The sequence below is a fragment of the Panthera onca genome, chromosome B3 (assembly GCF_046562875.1).
Source record: "Panthera onca isolate mPanOnc1 chromosome B3, mPanOnc1 haplotype 2, whole genome shotgun sequence".
NCBI lineage: Eukaryota > Metazoa > Chordata > Mammalia > Carnivora > Felidae > Panthera > Panthera onca.
In genome coordinates this window covers 21,243,847-21,261,635 of record NC_138344.1, presented here as the reverse complement: position 1 = coordinate 21,261,635, position 17,789 = coordinate 21,243,847, and the positions used below count along the sequence as shown (strand labels likewise).

The 17,789-nt window shown below is 42.2% G+C and overlaps 1 protein-coding gene across 4 annotated transcripts in view; it reads left to right on the top strand.

Annotated features, from left to right (window-relative positions):
• MTMR10 (myotubularin related protein 10) overlaps positions 1 to 17,789 on the top strand; it is a 54,984-nt gene that overhangs the window by 33,659 nt on the left and 3,536 nt on the right. For all 4 annotated transcript variants that reach the window (XM_060617869.3, XM_060617871.3, XM_060617873.3 and 1 more), the window contains 9 exons: positions 3,287 to 3,458; positions 4,480 to 4,567; positions 4,649 to 4,737; positions 7,072 to 7,202; positions 8,437 to 8,506; positions 9,162 to 9,232; positions 11,481 to 11,650; positions 13,169 to 13,339; positions 17,373 to 17,555. In XM_060617869.3, coding sequence (XP_060473852.2) covers positions 3,287 to 3,458; positions 4,480 to 4,567; positions 4,649 to 4,737; positions 7,072 to 7,202; positions 8,437 to 8,506; positions 9,162 to 9,232; positions 11,481 to 11,650; positions 13,169 to 13,339; positions 17,373 to 17,555 — 1,145 coding nt within the window. The remainder of the gene's footprint in view (positions 1 to 3,286; positions 3,459 to 4,479; positions 4,568 to 4,648; positions 4,738 to 7,071; positions 7,203 to 8,436; positions 8,507 to 9,161; positions 9,233 to 11,480; positions 11,651 to 13,168; positions 13,340 to 17,372; positions 17,556 to 17,789) is intronic.

Sequence of the window (17,789 nt, the reverse complement as noted above, 5' to 3'; positions counted from 1 at the left end):
TGGTTCTGGGCCAGCCTCCTACATCTTTTAGAAATGCAGCCATCCTGGCCTCACCCCAGGCCCAAAGTCCAAATCTCGCTACCCACTTCATTGACTCACTCTGTTGAACTTAACATCACAGCTCTGTTTTTACCCTTTTCACCCTATGGCTTCTAATTCCTGCAGTATCATCAGAGTGATAGTCTTTCTTCTCATGGTGACCACTTTTATTGTCTTTGCTGTTGCTTGAGACCATTCTAAATATGGATGAGGCTAATTTAGTGGAAACTGTTGTCGATAATTTCAACACAGCCTGGGATTAGAGTTCTGAGTTTCACAGAAGATAGCGAAGGTCAGGAATGCCCACTATATAGTTTCACTTTTAGTTGGCTAATGAGCTATCCTCAAACCTCACTCAGGTAACTCTCAGGGGAGCTGGATCTCCCTAAGATGACTGATTTTTGCCAGTCTGTTGCTGCACCCCTATTAGTAATCCACTGGTAGAGCAGGCTGCGGGCATCAGGCCTTTGGGATTTCTGGAAAGCATTCGAATTTCCTGACTCTTTAATGCCAGATTGAGTATCTGCTACACATTCTCTAATAAGCTCTCCTTGAAGAAGATGCAGAGCATACAGCCTAGTGCTGGTTGTTAAGAAACAGGCAGGTTTTCAGCAACTCAAGCCTATAAAGTAGTAAACAATGCATTGTCTTACAGTTTCTGTCATTTATGTTCAGAAAATTGGTCTTAGTTAGATCTTGAGACTAAATCTTGCCAGAGAAACAATCTCATGTTTCTCAGCCTGGCTTACTAAAGTCTGTAACTTCAAAACACTCCAAAGTATTTGGTCCTAGACTCCTAGGTGAGGGTATCCTGCCAAACTATTTATGTCACTCTTTGAAAATTGTGAGTGTGTTCTTTATACTTCTTTTTCCGTGGTGGTTATCTCATTGTGTGGCGAGGACCTCTGGTACAGTGTTGAATGGTAATCATGATAGCGGGCATCATTTCTGTTCTGGTTTTGATGAAGGTGATGTTTACTGTGTGTTTGCTGGTAATTACCCTTTATCAAGTAAGGAAATTCCCTTTTATTCCCAATTTGCCAAAGTTTGTTTTTGGTTTTTTAAATTATGAGTAGGTGTTGAACTCTATCAAATATTCTCCTGCACTTTGAACTGATCATATGGTTTTTTTTTCCCCTTTAATTTGATCATATGATGAATTACTTAGATTTTCTAATATTGTATAGCTTTCTGTGGTTATTGGTGTTCCGGAAAACTGTGTAAAGTGAGAATTGCCTGGAAATTCCATGAAGGTTCTGTGTCCTGGAGAGGTTACAACTCCCAAGTTCTTCTGCATACATTCTTGTACCTACCCCAGAGAAGGCTGTAGATGGGGTGGCTCCAGGCTGTGCGCTTAGCTTTAGCATTTGGATTTTAAACAAGCCCTGCTAAAATCAGAATCACTGGGTAATCACACAGGATCCTTTCTAATCTAGAGTAGCACTGTCCAGGGATGGAAATATTCTCTCCTCTGCGTTGACCAGTATAGGAGCCACTAGCCACATGTGGCTCTTGAACACTAGAAATGTGGCTGGTACAACCGAGGAACTGCATTTTTAATTTAATTTTGTTTCAACTTAAATAGCACATGTGGCTAGTGGCTAGTGGCTACTGTTTGGGGCAGCACAGACCGAGAGTCTTGGCCCCATCTAATTTTCCAGCCTCTCTTCCCCCATCCTTTGCATCCCTAAAGCTCTAGCTGTATTTCATTACTTGATGTTTTACAATTACACCATGTGTTTTGTGTTCTGCTCTGCCCAGCATGCCTGCCTCCTTCTCACTAGCCACCTGGCAATATTTGGCTCATTCCTTAGGACTCTGTTCAGTTGTGGTCAAGTCCTGAGGCCTCTCCTGTCCCGGCCTTTGTCTCCAGCGAGCACTAGGGTCATTTTCCTCTGTGCTGTCACTGTACTCATACATTTGCCTCACTGTGACTAGTGCTGAGCTCACCCTCCTCTGTCTCGTTAGCGCTTTCAAGACAGAGAGACAACCTTACTTTTAAATTTTCGGTTCTCAGAAAATACCTGTCTCACACCAGGTGTTAAATAGTCAACAGGAATGGGCATGGCGTATTCATGGGATGATGAAAGGGCTTCTTTGGCTACAAGAGAGAATGGGGTTAGGCAGTAATGAGACATAAAGATCAGGTCAATTATCTAAGGGCTTTTTAAGCAAAACCATGTAGGTTTGCTTAAGGAAGTTGGAAAATGAGCATGAGGGAAAGTCGAGGCAAGAGTATAGCATCATGAAAGCATGGTTTTGGGGGGAATGTGTCTCGTGGCAGGCTGCAGGCCAGTTTGAGTGCAGCACATGCCAGGGATGTCCGCAGCCTTCAGGGGTGAGGCACAGGACCAGTAAAGATCATGCTGTGTGTCACCCTGGATCGCCAGGGTAGATGAGGCTGATTGCTGAGATGTCCTCTTTCTCTCTGGTCATTCTGCAGGCTCCTGAGGCTGTGGGCTTCTCCCAGAGGGTAGCAGCTCTCCTTGATGACAGAGGGCTCCTTGCTAAGGAAGTTCAAGTACACTTGCGCTCTGCTGAGATCCCCAGATGGGAGTGGCCCTCTGGTGGAGAACAAGGAGCACTTGTGAGCTTATCAAAGGAAAACTGAGTAGATCTAGAAGACCCAAAAATTTTATAGTGAGCCATAGAAAGGATTGAGACATCAATATCAGAAGGATGAAAGATCTGGACCAGAACAAAGATGATTGGATGCATTCATTGTTCCAGGCAAAATGTAGAGAAAATGAGCAGTTGAGGGCAGGGGACTGAGGGAGGCTCGTGAGTGGTTTCTGTGGAACGGTAGGGATGGAAGACCATTGAAGAGGAGAAAATGGGGAGGAAATCTGGACAGCAGGCATTGTTCATCATTTGGGAAGGTGGTCAGTAACAGGGAGGAGGGAAAATGTATAGCCTGGGCAGCTGGAGTGGTGCAGTGCGGTCAGATGAAAGTCTTTTCAAAGTCAAGGTGACTTACTTGTGTTTGAAGGCAAAAGGGATGGAGCCAGTAGAAGGACAGAAAAACCAATGGTGCTAAAGGAGTCAGGAGGGAGCTGGATAAGGAAAATGAGTTCTTTTGACAAGAGGAAGGCTGCCTCTTTCTCAGGACTGCTGGGAGCAGTAGGAACATCTAGGAGAGGTGCCCCGTCCGCGCGTGTTTCTGATAGGAGGTGCCCAGAGAGGAGAGGGAATGTGGGACGAAATGTGACCATTGAAACAAAATTAATAGTATTGCTTTTTCTTGTAGCCAATAATATTAATGGAATACCCTCAGGAGGCAGCAGCGGGGCCGGTGGTGGCAGCAGCCAAAAGACTCCACTCTTCGAGACATACTCAGACTGGGACCGAGAAATCAAGAGGACGGGGGCTTCCGGATGGAGAGTTTGTTCTATTAATGAGGGTTACATGATATCCACTTGGTAAGTCCCATTTTTACAGCCTTATTTATAGCTGGAGGTGACTTCTTCTGAATAATAATCACTCTGCTCTCTGATAACTTACAAGTTATGGTGAATGGAATATTTGTTTTTAATAATGCTTTCATGAGGGGCACCTGGGTGGCTCAGTTAGTTAATCGTCCAACTCTTGATTTTGGCTCCCCTATTTGCTCTCTAATCTCTCTCTTTCAAAAATAAATAAATAAGCTTTAAAAAAAAAAAAAGATAAAAAAACTGCTTTCATGGATATTTTATCTTAAAGATGAAAAAAGAGAGAAAGGAGGATGTCTTACGGTGCAGTGAGCACTAGTAATTGCTGCCCAGTCAGTGAGTCTGTGTGTCTTTGGAAACAGGAAAGGTTAGAAGGGGGAGATAAGGAGCTGAAGCTTTTTTTTTTTTTAAGTTTCTTTATTTATTTTTAGAGAGAAAGAGTGTGAGTAGAGGAGAGGCAGAGAGAAAGGGAGAGAGAATCCCAAGAGAGAATCCCAATCCCTCTGCACTGTCAGTTTAGAGCTCAACACGGGGCTTGATTTCATGAACCATGAGATCATGACCTGAGCTGAAACCAAGAGTCAGATGCTTAACTGACTGAGCCACCCAGGCACCCCAGAAGCTAAAGCTTCTTGGTAGATTTGTGGGTTTGGTTTGGTCTTGGGTTATGTGCCTTGGATTCTTACCCATAGAGAACAAAGGTGGGCATGTTTCTCAGAAACCGAATACATGTTTGATTAATAATCATTTTGGAGAATATTTTAGACATCTCCTTTGGATGTTTCCCCCTGCTTTAAATATAAGTTTTGTGATAATTGACAACGTCACACGTGTTTTAGACAAGAGATGTCTAGGGTCAACCTTGTCTTCCATGGTACCTACCATGTGGCCACCAAGTAGGGTGCACATTAAATGGGGATAAACGTGTTTAATTACATATGGAGTCTTCAGAGCACACTTACCTGCCTAGAGCACAGGATTCTTATGTTATGGTTTGCTTTTTCCTCTCCAGCCTTCCAGAATACTTTGTAGTGCCAAGTTCTTTAGCCGACCAAGATCTAAAGATCTTTTCCCATTCTTTTGTTGGAAGAAGGATGCCCGTAAGTGCTGTCTGTTGGATTTCATTCATACCGATGTCTTTTTCTCTACCCAGTTACATAAAGGCTCTGCTTCTCTCCTAGTTCTGGTGCTGGAGCCACTCAAATGGCAGTGCCCTCGTGCGAATGGCCCTCATAAAAGATGTGCTGCAGCAGAGGAAAATCGACCAGAGGTATCAAGAAATGGTCATTGTTGCTGTAGACATTTTTAGTTGTCAGAAATAATATATTAAACTCCTGACTACTTGAAAATAGTTAGAAAGTGGCATAGTTTTATTAATTAGTTAGTAACATATAGTCTATACAAGAATCACCATTTTGGAAAAAAATGTGAATATATTAAAATTAACATTTAAGTTATACTAAATAGATTTTAATTCTTTTGCTTATAAGACACTGGGGAATCTTACATTGCTGACGTCTTGGTATAACAGTGTTGCCTTTAACGTATTTGCAACGTGTGGTGATTTCCAGCTGAGATACTTTAGGGTAAATCAGACCTTTCTTGTAGTTTGGTGTGTCTTAGGTCTACAGAGTCACGTAGCTTAAGTGGTGGTTTTAATTAGCTACCACAAACAAGTTTGGCATCATCTGCTATAAAGTCACCAGTAATCTCCATGTCATTAGAGCAGAAGGCATTTCTCAGTCAGTGGGCATCACTATTGTTTAGTCTCTCCCTAAAGCCCTCTGAGTCCTGCTTCTTTCCACTCTCCTGAAGCCCCTCTTCCTCACCAGTACTCTGCCCTCTGCAGACATTACCTAAAATCTGTTTCAGGCCACTGCTTCTTCCCATTCTGCATTTCTTTTCCTAAACAAGTTTACCTATGGCTGTGGCTTTAGTGACCATCAGATTTTATCTCTAATGGGACATCTTCCACGTGCAAGTCTCAGAGGCCCTTTAAACTCAATATGGTCCAAAACCAGCCTCCAGCATACAAGCACCGCGCACTCTCCCAGCCTGCCCTCAGAAATCCAGGAGTCATCCTGGATGCATTTTCTCTCACTTCCTTCCCCACGTTGAGCCTATCATCAAATCTGTCACTTCACTTTTTAGAAACCTGACAAACTGTGTCCACCCCAGCTACACCCCTACCATGAGTGCCCTCATTTCTTCCCTCCACGTCTCATCCACTACCACACCCGTGGCTCCTGGCCCTGGCCACCATGGACTTTGCCTTTGCCTGTGCTTTCCCATCTCCCGATATTCACCAGTGCTGTTCCCTTCTGGGCTGTCTTTCTTCATGCTTATCCTCCAGCACTCTCCACCCCACCCGCTCGGTACTCCCTCGTTCTTTATCTCTCATAGCAAATATCACTTCCTGAAGATACGCTTTCCCTCACCTCCTAAATTAGATCAGGCCTCAAGTTATACATTCTCTATGGCTCTCTAAATTTTCCTTATAACACTTACTTCAGTCTTTAATTGCATGTATGTGTTACAGTTTGATTACTGCCTATATTTGCTACTAGGCTATAGGCTTCTTGAGCTGAAGGGACTATGTTTTGCATACCATTGTACATTCAGCACCCAGGAAACAACCTGTGATGTTGAATATTTATTCAATACTTGTTAAATAAATGAGGAACACAGGAACAGATCTTAGAAAACCAGCTCAGAGAGCCTCAAATTGTATATCACAGTCTGTGACTGTTACAGCCAGATCTTAGTTTTTTTTCCCCAGGGCCATACCGAAGAAAGGCACCTTTGCTGAAGCAAATAACTGACAAGTGACCCTCAAATGATCCTTCAGGAAAGGAAAAGGAGTGTTATTCAAATAATCCCTGATGGGTGTTTTTTACCTTGGTCACATTTGAAATGACCTGTCATGTCACAGTCCAAGCCCAGTATTCACTGCCATGTCTGCTGGTTAGATGCACAGGAAGGGTGGGGGCTGGGGGGAGGCTGCTATTAGAGGGAAGCCAGCAGCACTGCTGGGTGGGAGTTCGTCCTGAACCCTCACAGCCAGTGGCACTTGTAATGTTTTAATTTTATTAAGCTGAGAATTGTTTTGATTTGTTCTATTTTTTCAGCTATCCTGTTCTTCATAAGTAGGACAGGCTCTCTTTGTTGTCAAATCTCTCTCTGCCCCTTTCTCCTTAGACATACCATCCCAGGCCCTCTCTGTGTTTCTCCACAGCCAAGCTTGTGTCCACCACAGGACCTTTGCCCTTACCTTCCCTCTGCCTAGAACACTTTCTCTCAGATCTTTCATGGCTTCTAGTTATTTGGGTTTGGGCTTCAGTATTACCTTCACAGAAGAGCCTTTCTGACCACATGACTTGAACTAGCCTGCATTCACTCGATTATGCCACCCAAGGCATTCACCACAGCCTGTTACTTTATCATTTACCCAACCACCACCAGAAATAGAAGCCCTGTGAGAGCAGAGGCCCAGCCTGTCTTGTTTATCTATCTCCAGCTCTGAGAATAGTGCCTTGGCTCATAATAGGTCTTCAAAAAATATGTGTGGCATGAATGAATGACTCAAGGATTTTGTCTTTATTAGGATTTGTAATGCAATAACTAAAAGTCATCCACAGAGAAGTGATGTTTACAAATCAGACTTGGATAAGACCTTGCCCAATATCCAAGAAATACAGGCGGCTTTTGTAAAACTTAAACACCTATGCGTTGATGGTAATTTCATTTTTATTTTATATATATAGATATATGTATACAGTGAATGGGTGATAACACCATTGCATGAGGCATGTCAGAAAAAGTGATAGCCCTTGAAAATATAGAAATAGATATATTTAAGTAGAGGCACATTGAAATACTTTTGCATGACAGTATCAGAAGCTCTTAGAAAATGGAGTTTAAACTGCTTTTTTGTTTTGGAGGGAAAAAAAAAACAATTACACCACTTTGAAATAAATAATAAATGGTGTGGTAGGATACTTCTATAAAGTCCCAAGGAGAACAGTGAGCTACCCATACAAACTTCCTAAGATTTTAATGCACATAGTTATGTTTTAAGATAAGGGACTTGACATGAATTTCAAACAGAGCCATGTTGTAATCTGCGTGGCCTCAGATTTCTAATACATGTATTAGAACAAGTGCTTCTCAGGCACTTTCATTGTGCCCCAGGGGGATGACTCCCGTGAAAGCATCTCTGGCATAAGTGAGGCCTCCTTGAAGTATACACAGAGTCCTAGTTACCTGGGAGCCAGGAGAGGCAGCCATTGTGGCAGTTCTGCAGGGATGAGGGGGTGCTTGCCTGGAAGGAGAACTGGGGAGGGACATGGTGTGTTAAAAAAGCACAGTGACATGAATTCTTATCAACCATCTGGTAATTGGAACATTACTAAAGCCTGGAGTTTGTGAGGTGAGCGACATCTTGAGACAGGCCACGCAGGACTGAGTCAGGACAGTGCAAGCCCTGCCAGGAAGATGCCCTCATTCCTGCTGTCACAGAAACTGTGCACTGAGAGGCAGCGCTGGCAGCAGGAACAGGGGAGAGAAGCAAGGAGGGTGAGGTTTGCAGTCAGGAAGCTGTGAGTAGGGGGCATCAGAATCCAGGGGTGGGCTGACCAGGAAGGTGGGAACCACTGGCTCTTAGGAGGCAGAGGTGGTTAGACTCTCCAGGACTTCCTGAAAGCCTCCAGGGGAGTGCTTTTTTTGTTTTTTTTAGAATTGTAACATGTCTTCTTAAATGACTATATTATTAAGTGAAAATGCATACTTCCTTAAAGCCAACTAAATATGAAAAACTGTGACATATCACTTAACTCTGATATTGATCATGTAAAATTAAGTTTAAAAAGCCTAAAAAGGTGTGTGCATACATTTTATATATATAAAATGTATGCATCCTATATATTACATATATATGTTTTTTAGATAAATATTACCATATTTATTGCAGAGCCTTTTGAAGAAACTGAAGAGAAATGGTTGTCTTCACTGGAAAATACTCGGTGGTTAGAATATGTAAGGTTTGTACAACCACTTTCCTTTTTCTTCTTTAACTTTTTATTTTGAAATAATTATAGACTTCTAGGAGATGCAAACAGTCCAGTGCTCCACATACTCCTCACGTAGCTTCCCCCAGTGGTTACATCTTCCATAACTAGAATGTGGTATCAAAACCAAGAAACTGACAGTGGTATAATATATAAGCCTTATTCAGATTTCACCAATTTATATGTGTTTTTGTGTGTGTGTGCGCCTGTGCATGTGTGTGGTATTATGTGCGTTTTTATTGCATGTGTGGATCCGTGCAGCCCCCACCACAGTCACTATACAGAACTGCTCCATCACTGCAAGGCCCTTCATGCTGCCCCTGCAGAGTTGCGTCCCCATCGCTGTGCCCTGGCAACCACTCCTCTCTTCTCCATCTCTGTGTTTTGAGATTTCAAGAATGTCCTGTACATCAGCCCCCTTTTTATAAAAGGATTAATGAATTTCCCTGATAGAAAAATCAAAACATACTCTGTTGGAGAGTCACTTAAATGCTGATGAAATTTGCAAAGGTTATTGAGAACACAATACAGCGCGAGATTAGATGTGCTTGATTTCAAGTACTTTTAAAGAAATATTTATAGTGGAAATTTTATTTTCTTAACAGTATTTTTCCCTTTCTCTTTTCAGGGCATTCCTTAAACATGCAGCAGAACTCGTGTATGTGCTAGAAAGCAAGCGTCTCTCTGTAGTCCTGCAAGGTAATTCATTACTGAAAACAATGGTCACCATGCCAGCCAGCGTGGTGACTGCCTGCATTCAGGTAGATGACACTACTGCTAACCCATCAGGGACACTACAGATTCTGCCACAAAGACCGCAGGTAGAAAGGAGTCCGGTTTTCTGCCCTGTGTTAAACCTTCTTCCCGTATTATGGGAAGGGTTGGGTTGCAGCTCCTGACAGAGTCAGACAGAGTGTTAGTCTTGGCAGAGCATCCTTTCTGTCTAATCTTGCTGCGTTTCGAATTCATAAAAATTTCAACTTAAATGCCTCTGGATCACGCTAGATTGGGCTCTACAGAAATAGATGGGTATCAAGAAATTGAATTGACACTATGTGTTAACTAACTTGGATTTAAATAAAGTTTAAAAATTAAAAAAAAAAAGAATAGCCAATATTCTGAATTTTGTCTAATGTTTAGTAGGAGTAAAGTACAATATAATAATGTTTCAGTTAAGTGAAGGATGATTGTATGTTAGGTAAATTTAACAGCTAACAATTTCTAAGCTTACTGATGTAGTTTAATAAACCATGAACTTCCTACCTTATCATATAATATATTTCACATTACATAGTTTGTGAATATGCTACACTACTGAAGCTTACAAAAGTATTTTTACCAACTGTCAAATTTAACAGACTTTAGCAAAGTAAAGATATTTAAAACCTTTAAAGGGGAAAAAAGAATAGTAATGCACTATTTCAAGTAATCCCTAACTGTGATGCCATCAGAGTTATTTAATTCACACATAAATGCAGACTCTCACAATCCAGTAATCTCTCCTCTCAACCAGTGGGTATTCTAATCCTATTGCAAAAATCCTACTTAGCACATGTCTTGATGGATTTGTATAATACAAAAAGGTTAGAAGAGATACTGAGCCTACATCTTAGTAACACTTTTTTTTAGAACGTGGTTTTGAAATCGTTTATTGAGGTATAACTTGCATATTATAAAATACACCCATTCTGAATGTGTATTTTTAGTACACATACAGAGTGTAGAGTTCAGAGTCCAATTTTAGAAATTATTTATCACACCAAAAAGATTACTTGTGTCCCAGCCCCAGACAGCCACTAATGTGCTTTCTGTTTCCCCACATTTGCTCTTTCTGAGATGTCCTATGTAAATGGAATCATACAAAATGTGATCTGTGCCTCTTGCTTTTTTTATTTTACATACATGCTTTTGAGGTTATTCACGTAGCATGTATTAGCAGTTTGTTCCTTTTTATTTCTGAATAGTATTCCTTTGTAAATACCACATTTTATTTATACATTTACCCACTGGCAGACATTGAGCTGTTTCCATTTTATGGCTATTATGAATATGCTGCTGTGAACATTTATATAAAAGTCACCATGGGGACATATTTTTTTATTTCTTGTGGGTAGGTACTTAGAAGTGAGGAATTGCTCAGTTATAGGAGTTGCTATCGTTAAAAAATGATGTTGGTTACAGGTTTTCATGGACTCTTATCAGGTTGAAGTACCCTTCTGTTCCTAGTTTGCTGAGAGTTTATCCAGAATGAACTTTGGATTTTAATCACATAGATGCTTTTTATGCATCTAATGAGATGATTATGTTATTTTTATCACTTATGTCTACGAAGTGTTACTTTTTGTCAGATGTTAAGCCAACCTTGTTTTCCTGGAATAAATTCTTGAATTCATGAGATAATATGATTTGCTTATATTTTGTTGATGACTTCTACAATCTAATCATAAGGGATACTTGGTATAGTTTTTGTCTGATTTCTTCGGCTGGCTTTCATATCAGGTATTACTGGCATTACTGAAAAAGACACCAGCTATAAAAGATAGGAGGAAAATGTTTGCCACCTTTTCACATGGTGGTGGACAATCCCATTCCCCTTGTTCACTTCTGAGTCACCATGTGGAATTGCCAGTAGTAAAATTAATGTTCTTAGGAAGCAGAATGGACTCTTGAAAGATTTCCACCCCAAACTACTGAAATGTAAAAAGTGTGAGGAATATGCTCTGTTATTTGGAAAATATTCATATATAAAAGATTATTTCCCATTAAACACTGATTGAGCTGAAAGTCTATAATATTTTAGAGTTGCTGGAATCCATTGAACCCTCCTAGCATGGGTTATTTTGAAGGTAGCTCGGGCAGAGAATAATGTAGTATCCACTTGACCTTCCCTTTCTCGCTCAGCATTTTTCTATGTAGTAGTTATTTTCTTTTCCATTTTTCTTAACAGAGGAGGAGGGAAGAGACTTGAGCTGTATGGTAGCTTCTCTTGTTCAAGTGATGCTGGATCCCCATTTTAGGACAATTACTGGATTTCAGAGTCTCATCCAGAAGGAGTGGGTCATGGCCGGATATCAGTTCCTGGACAGGTGCAACCACTTAAAGCGATCGGAGAAAGAGGTAACAGAATCTCGGTGCTTGTTGTGAGTCTGTAAGTGTACACAAGGCAAAATTCACGTTGTCATGTGAAGAGCTATTCTGTCTGTAAAGAGACCAGGAGGCTTTTTAAATATTGCATTTAGCACCTCTTTGCTTCCTTAGTCCAAGACTACCAATGGATTAGCATCCAAATTGATGTACTTATGAAGATTATTGTAATAATATAGGTAAAATTCCAAAAAAAATTGTTAAATTTCTCCACGTTGAGAACTACTTGATAAAATGCTGTATTCTCTCTCTGAAAAGCAAATAATGAGCACATCAGGTATTTTGGAAAATCAATTTTGGAGTATCACATTTTCTTGAAATGGGGCACGTGTGTTAAGAATGGGATGTTTGAGAGGGACATCTTTGTAACAGCTCTGGGCACAGGGGCTGCCATGGGTGCAGAGGTAGGAGAGCCTGTGAAAGGCCCTGCAGGCATCTCACAGAATGGTGGTTTCAGAAGCATAGGCTGACTGAGCAGTACAAACTACCATCTGAGGAAATCTCGACAGCGAATACTTCACTTAAAAGATGCTGGGGGCGTGGGACACCTGGGTGGCTCAGTCAGTTGAGTGTCTGACTTCGGCTCCAGTCATGATCTCACGGTTCTTGAGTTTGAGCCCCACATCGGGGTCTGTGCTGACAGCTCAGAGCCTGGAGCCTGCTTCGGATTCTGTGCCCCACTCTCCCTCCACTCCACCCCTGCTTGTGCTCTGTCTCTCTTTGTCTTTCAAAAATGAATAAACATAAGAAAAAAAAAAGATGCTAGGGGTGCCTGGGTGACGTCTGACTCTTGATTTCTGCTCAGGTCATGATCTCAGTGGTTGGTGAGTTTGGGCCCCACAGTGGGCTCTGTACTGCCAGGGCGGAGCCTACTTGGGATTCTCTATCTCTCTGCCCCTCCCCTGCCTGCTCTCACACACTCTTTCTTTCTCATAAATAAATAAACTTAAAAAAATAAAAAGATGCTGGGACTCCAGGATACAATAGCTGTCATCAGCTGTTATACTTGGGGCTCCACCATGTGACCTAGAGGCTAATGCCAACTGTTTTCTGAAACTCTGGGAAGTTTTCCGGATGCTGAGCCTGCACGGTGCACCAAAAGCTAATTACAGAAGTTGTTTTTTGGTTTGGAGTTGTTGGTTTTTTGTTTTTGTTTTTCAGCATTCTAAAGAATTATTTCCAGATAAGCTTAGTCACATATTTTAGTATCCCCCATTCATACAGTGACACTTGCCTGTTTGTTTACTTTGCCATTTCAATGATACTACACAAGTAAGGGCTGTGATGTTTATCACAGTTGAACTTACTTCTTAGGTTTGACATAAGCTGGTTTCACCTATTTGCATATCCTTGGCTTAGCTTTGGAGCCAAGTGTTTTAGGCTTAGCTGTTCTCTTATTCTCTTCCTTACTGTAAGCAGTAAGTTTGGAAATAAATGTGAACAACTGAAGGACAACATTAAATCATCCCATTTTCTGTTTGTATATGCCAGTCTCCCTTATTTTTGCTGTTCTTGGATGCCACGTGGCAGCTGTTAGAACAATACCCAGCGGCCTTCGAGTTCTCAGAGACTTACTTGGCTATACTGTACGACAGCACCCACATCTCCCTGTTTGGCACCTTCCTGTTCAACTCTCCTCACCAGCGGGTGAAACAAAGCACGGTAAGAGATACTGTGGCGATAGCTACTTCTCTTTTTTGCTTTTACAACTTTATTGATACGGAATTGAAGTACAGTTAGCCGCATATTTAAATATGTAAATTAAAAGTCTTAAGCTACCATTTTAAGCTGTAATTTCTGAATGAATTCCATAAAAGCCTACAAAAATCTAGGAAACTGTTTCATTTTTATGACTGAGCATTTTAGGTATTTCTCTCTGATGTACATTGTTCATAATAAAGCAGTTTTTAGGGCTCCTGGATGGCTTACTCGGTAGAGCATGCAACTCTTAATCTCAAGGTTGTGAGTTCAAGCCCCACTTTGGTCATGGAGCCTACTTAAAAGAAAAGAGGGGCACCTAGGTTGCTCAGTCGGTGAAGCATCTGACTTTGGCTCAGGTCATGATCTCACAGTTCATGAGTTCGAGCCCCGCGTCAGGCTCTGTGCTGACAGCTCAGAGCCCGGAACCTGCTTTAGGTTCTGTCTCCCTCTCTCTCCACCCCTCCCCTGGTTGGTTTCTCTCTCTGGCGCGCGCTCTCTCTCTTTCTCTCAAATAAATTAAAAAAAAAATTTTAATGTGATATGTAACAATTAAAAAAAACAGATTTCAAAGATGTAAATTATTACACCCACTTTAAATGTTGTGCTTTTATATTTATATTTTGACATTCAGGCTCTCCAGATGAGTAATTTAAAAGGTCCTCTTTGAGGACTTTTGTTTCCTAGAATAAAAGATGTACAAAGCAAGATCATTTTCTTCAAGAGTTCTGTGGAGAAGGAATTTCAGAGATGAAGCATAGGGATGGTGCTAGACTCAAATTCTTGGCAGGCGCTGGCTGACCAAGTAGCCTCAGAACCAGTCCCACATGCCACACAGCAGTCCTGTTGGGTAGGATGTTCAGTTTCTAGTCACAGTTCATTGACCTAGAGGAAGAATCATGACTAAGGAGGGTCTCAAGCCAAACTTGAAACTAACTTCTGATTGCCGCTGGTAGAACCTTCCAGAACCCTGGGTTCTGACTCACCCACATTGGAACTGACATTGGGAATAGCTGATAAATGTTGCAGTAACCATTGAGAGAAACAGAAAGGAGAGCTCTTGCGGTCCTCAGCCTCAGCACTAAGGCCCTGGTCCAGGTGATGTGGCCTGGTATAATATGAGTCCCTCCTAGGGTCAGAAAACCTGAATCCTGGCCCTGGTCTGGGAGAATGGTGAGCCCAGGTTCCTCATCTGTAAACTGTGAAGCATAATGCTTCACTATTTGCTAAAGAAATGAATTAGTCTAGATTGTGGATGTGAAAGACAAAGTGCACTAGACATTTAAGGAGATGATTTTTATTCAGGCTATTGTAATAGAGAGACCTTTATTAATGAGGAACATCCCAAAAAAAAGGAAGGGGCCTGGGGCTTGTTACAAGAGGAGGGAGATGGGAGGGAGGGGGAGCTGGTCTTACCTCAGAGTAGGGGAGCCGTGTCTCAGTGGGGCTGCTGTCCGGGGGCTCAGGGTCAGAGAAACTTAGCACTGCCATAGGGTATTTATTTTAGATCGGGGAGTTTGTGAAGGAAGTTTTTATAAACTATATTCTGTGCTTCCCTAATAGAATGTAACCTCTCCCAGTACTGCGCTCAGACCGGTGGTAGGCTGGGGCCCTGAGGTGTGGGAGACTATTTGTTCCTAAACTAAATGGTCTCCGATGCGCTCCTTTTCATTCCTCGTTCACTGGGCATCATCCAGTTTGTGCCCCTTGAGCTTCACTGTGGGCTGTGCATCTGGTGGTGTTGCCTGCCCATCATACTCCTCTCCCTTCACTGCCCCGTGTACACGCCCATGCACACCCCTAGTACACTCATGCATGCACACACACACCTTGTGAGCCTTCAAAATGTACACAAAGCTAGGAAATCAGCCTTGTTAGATGTAGAACATTCGATGTAAAATGCCAGTACATCGGCCCTAAGGTCCCAGTGACTGCAGTGCCTCCAGCAGGCACTGAGCAGAGGACTCTGCAGAGCTCAGGTTGGACCCCAGAGACACTCACTCCTCACCCTGCTCCTAGGCTGGACTCTGGATGTGCCCAGATAAGTTTACAAATAGCTTTCGATGTGGAAATAAAAGTTAAATATTTTTTAAAAGTATATCATCTGAGGGTGCCTGGGTGGCTCAGTCAGTTAAGCAGCTGACTCTTGATTTGGCTCAGGTCATGATCTCATGGTTCATGAGTTCAAGCCCCGCATCATCGAGGAGCCTGCTTGTGGTTCTCTTTCTCCCTCTCTGCACTTTGCCCCTCCCATCTACACTGTCTTTCTTGCTCGCTCTCTCAAAATAAATAAATAAACTTAAAAAAAAGTAGATCATCTACTTTCCCTGGTCCATGCTCTAATACTGTATTGTTTTTTTAGCCTGGCCTTTTTCAAAAGCTTTTCCTGGCGAGTACTAGCATGGATCCCTCCTTGTCTCATCACTTCATACTGATGATTTGATGTAACAGCCAGATTGAAGGCCATCAGTGCCACCTCTGCCCTCCCTGGGAAAATGGCTTTTGATGTAAGGTCCTGATTAGCACAACCGCTGTTCTCAGCTTAGTCTCTTCCATAAAGACGTTTCCTTCTCTTCTGAGGCCACCTTAGATGCTCATGGTCAGGTACTCTTTGTGGAAAATCTGATCTTTGGAGATAAACATTTTTAGTTTTCACATAAAAAAAGATGACTGTTTTCTGTTTATTTTTCTAGAAGGGCCATTAAAACAGCTCTTAATACTGTCTTTTTAAAGGAAATGGGTTGTTTCTACATGCATATATATTTTGAAATTTCAAGTAACTAAAAAGGTTTTTTTTTTTTAATATATTTGGTGCTTAATGAGTTAAGTTTTACTCGTTTGCAATAGGACATTTTGTAAAATGCCCTATACTGTTAGATAGCTTATCTGTTTCCTGCTGGCCCTGAGTCAACACTACGACATGGGTCACACCTGGTCATACCTGTGGTGTGGAGCTGGTGTCCTGACCACAGTGCTTCTTTAGTAATAACAATGAGTTTTTGCCTTTTTCCTAATTTCCAAACAAGTTCTTGGTTGTTTGGAGAATACTGAAAAGTACGGAGCAGAAAATAAGAATCAGTCCTCTCCCACCATCCAGGGACTCGGTATCTTGAGAAATTTCCTCCAGAGAACTAACCTACGTAAACCGATGTGCCAGCCTGCTTTGGCCCTCAGCCAGGATGACAGCCCCTTTCTCCATGCCACTAAGTGCAGCTGCCTGGTTTGATGCTCCTCACCTTCTCCACACAGAGGCAGTGGGCTGTCTCCCTGCAGCATTGTGCCCTGCATCAGTAGGCCACGTGAGCCCACAGTGGGCTGGAGGCAGGCTCCTGGGAGCAAGAGGCCCGGCCTCAGTGTGTGGTCTTCGTGGTCGTGGCCAGATGCCGGGACTGTGTGCACAGGGTCTGAATTCCCTCCTCCCTGCTCCTGGGGTGTGGTTCAGATACTGAAGGTCACTGGATAAGTGACGTGTGAGCGTGGACTTAGAAAATGGGATAAAATAGATGGCAGTGATCACCATGCACAGACTGTCTTACACATCCACTCACCAAGTTCTGTGCCCAGCAGGTAGTTGCGTAAATGTATCACGTACTCAGAAAGTAAAGTGCTACAATTACAAAAGTAACTGGGACACCTTGAAGACTTTATAGTATGGCTTTCCTGAAATTTTACTTGTTGTAATAATATATTCCTTGCTCAGAGGGTCCAGCTTCCTTGGTGGCTTCCAGAAGAAAAGGTGCTAGAGGGTCCAGCTTCCTTGGTGGCTTCCAGAAGAAAAGGTGCTCTCCTTGCTCATATAGGGTGTGAGGTGTCCCTCTGATCCAAGGTGCCAAGAGTGTCTCTTCTCTCAGAGCAAAACATGCTGCTCCCGGTGAGCTAGAGTTGCTCTAGTCCAGAAAATTCCCCATAGTGAGAGAATGATTTTGGCTCATCAAAAAAAATATATGAGAAAATCATTTGGCATCTTCTCATAAATGTTCAAATATTTATCTTGCAGGAATTTGCTATAAGCAAAAATATCCAGCTGGGTGACGAAAAGGGTTTAAAATTCCCCTCAGTTTGGGACTGGTCTCTTCAGTTTACAGCAAAGGATCGCACCCTATTCCATAACCCCTTGTACATCGGAAAGAGCACACCCTGTGTACAGAACGGTTCTGTGAAGGCTTTCAAACGGACAAAGGTAAATTACAAAAACGCACCAACAATAAAAACACAGTGTTTGCTTACACCTAACAAAGGCCATATTTTCAGAACACAGAGTATTAAGATCCAGGTCACTTCCCTTGACACTGCCAATGCAGATTTTGAGGAATCATTTGCTTTGTAACTGAAATGACCATGCCCTGACTTTTCTTCTTGGTGACTGAGGCCCACAGAGCTTGCTCAGCATGTAGGATTCAGCGGATAGCAGCTC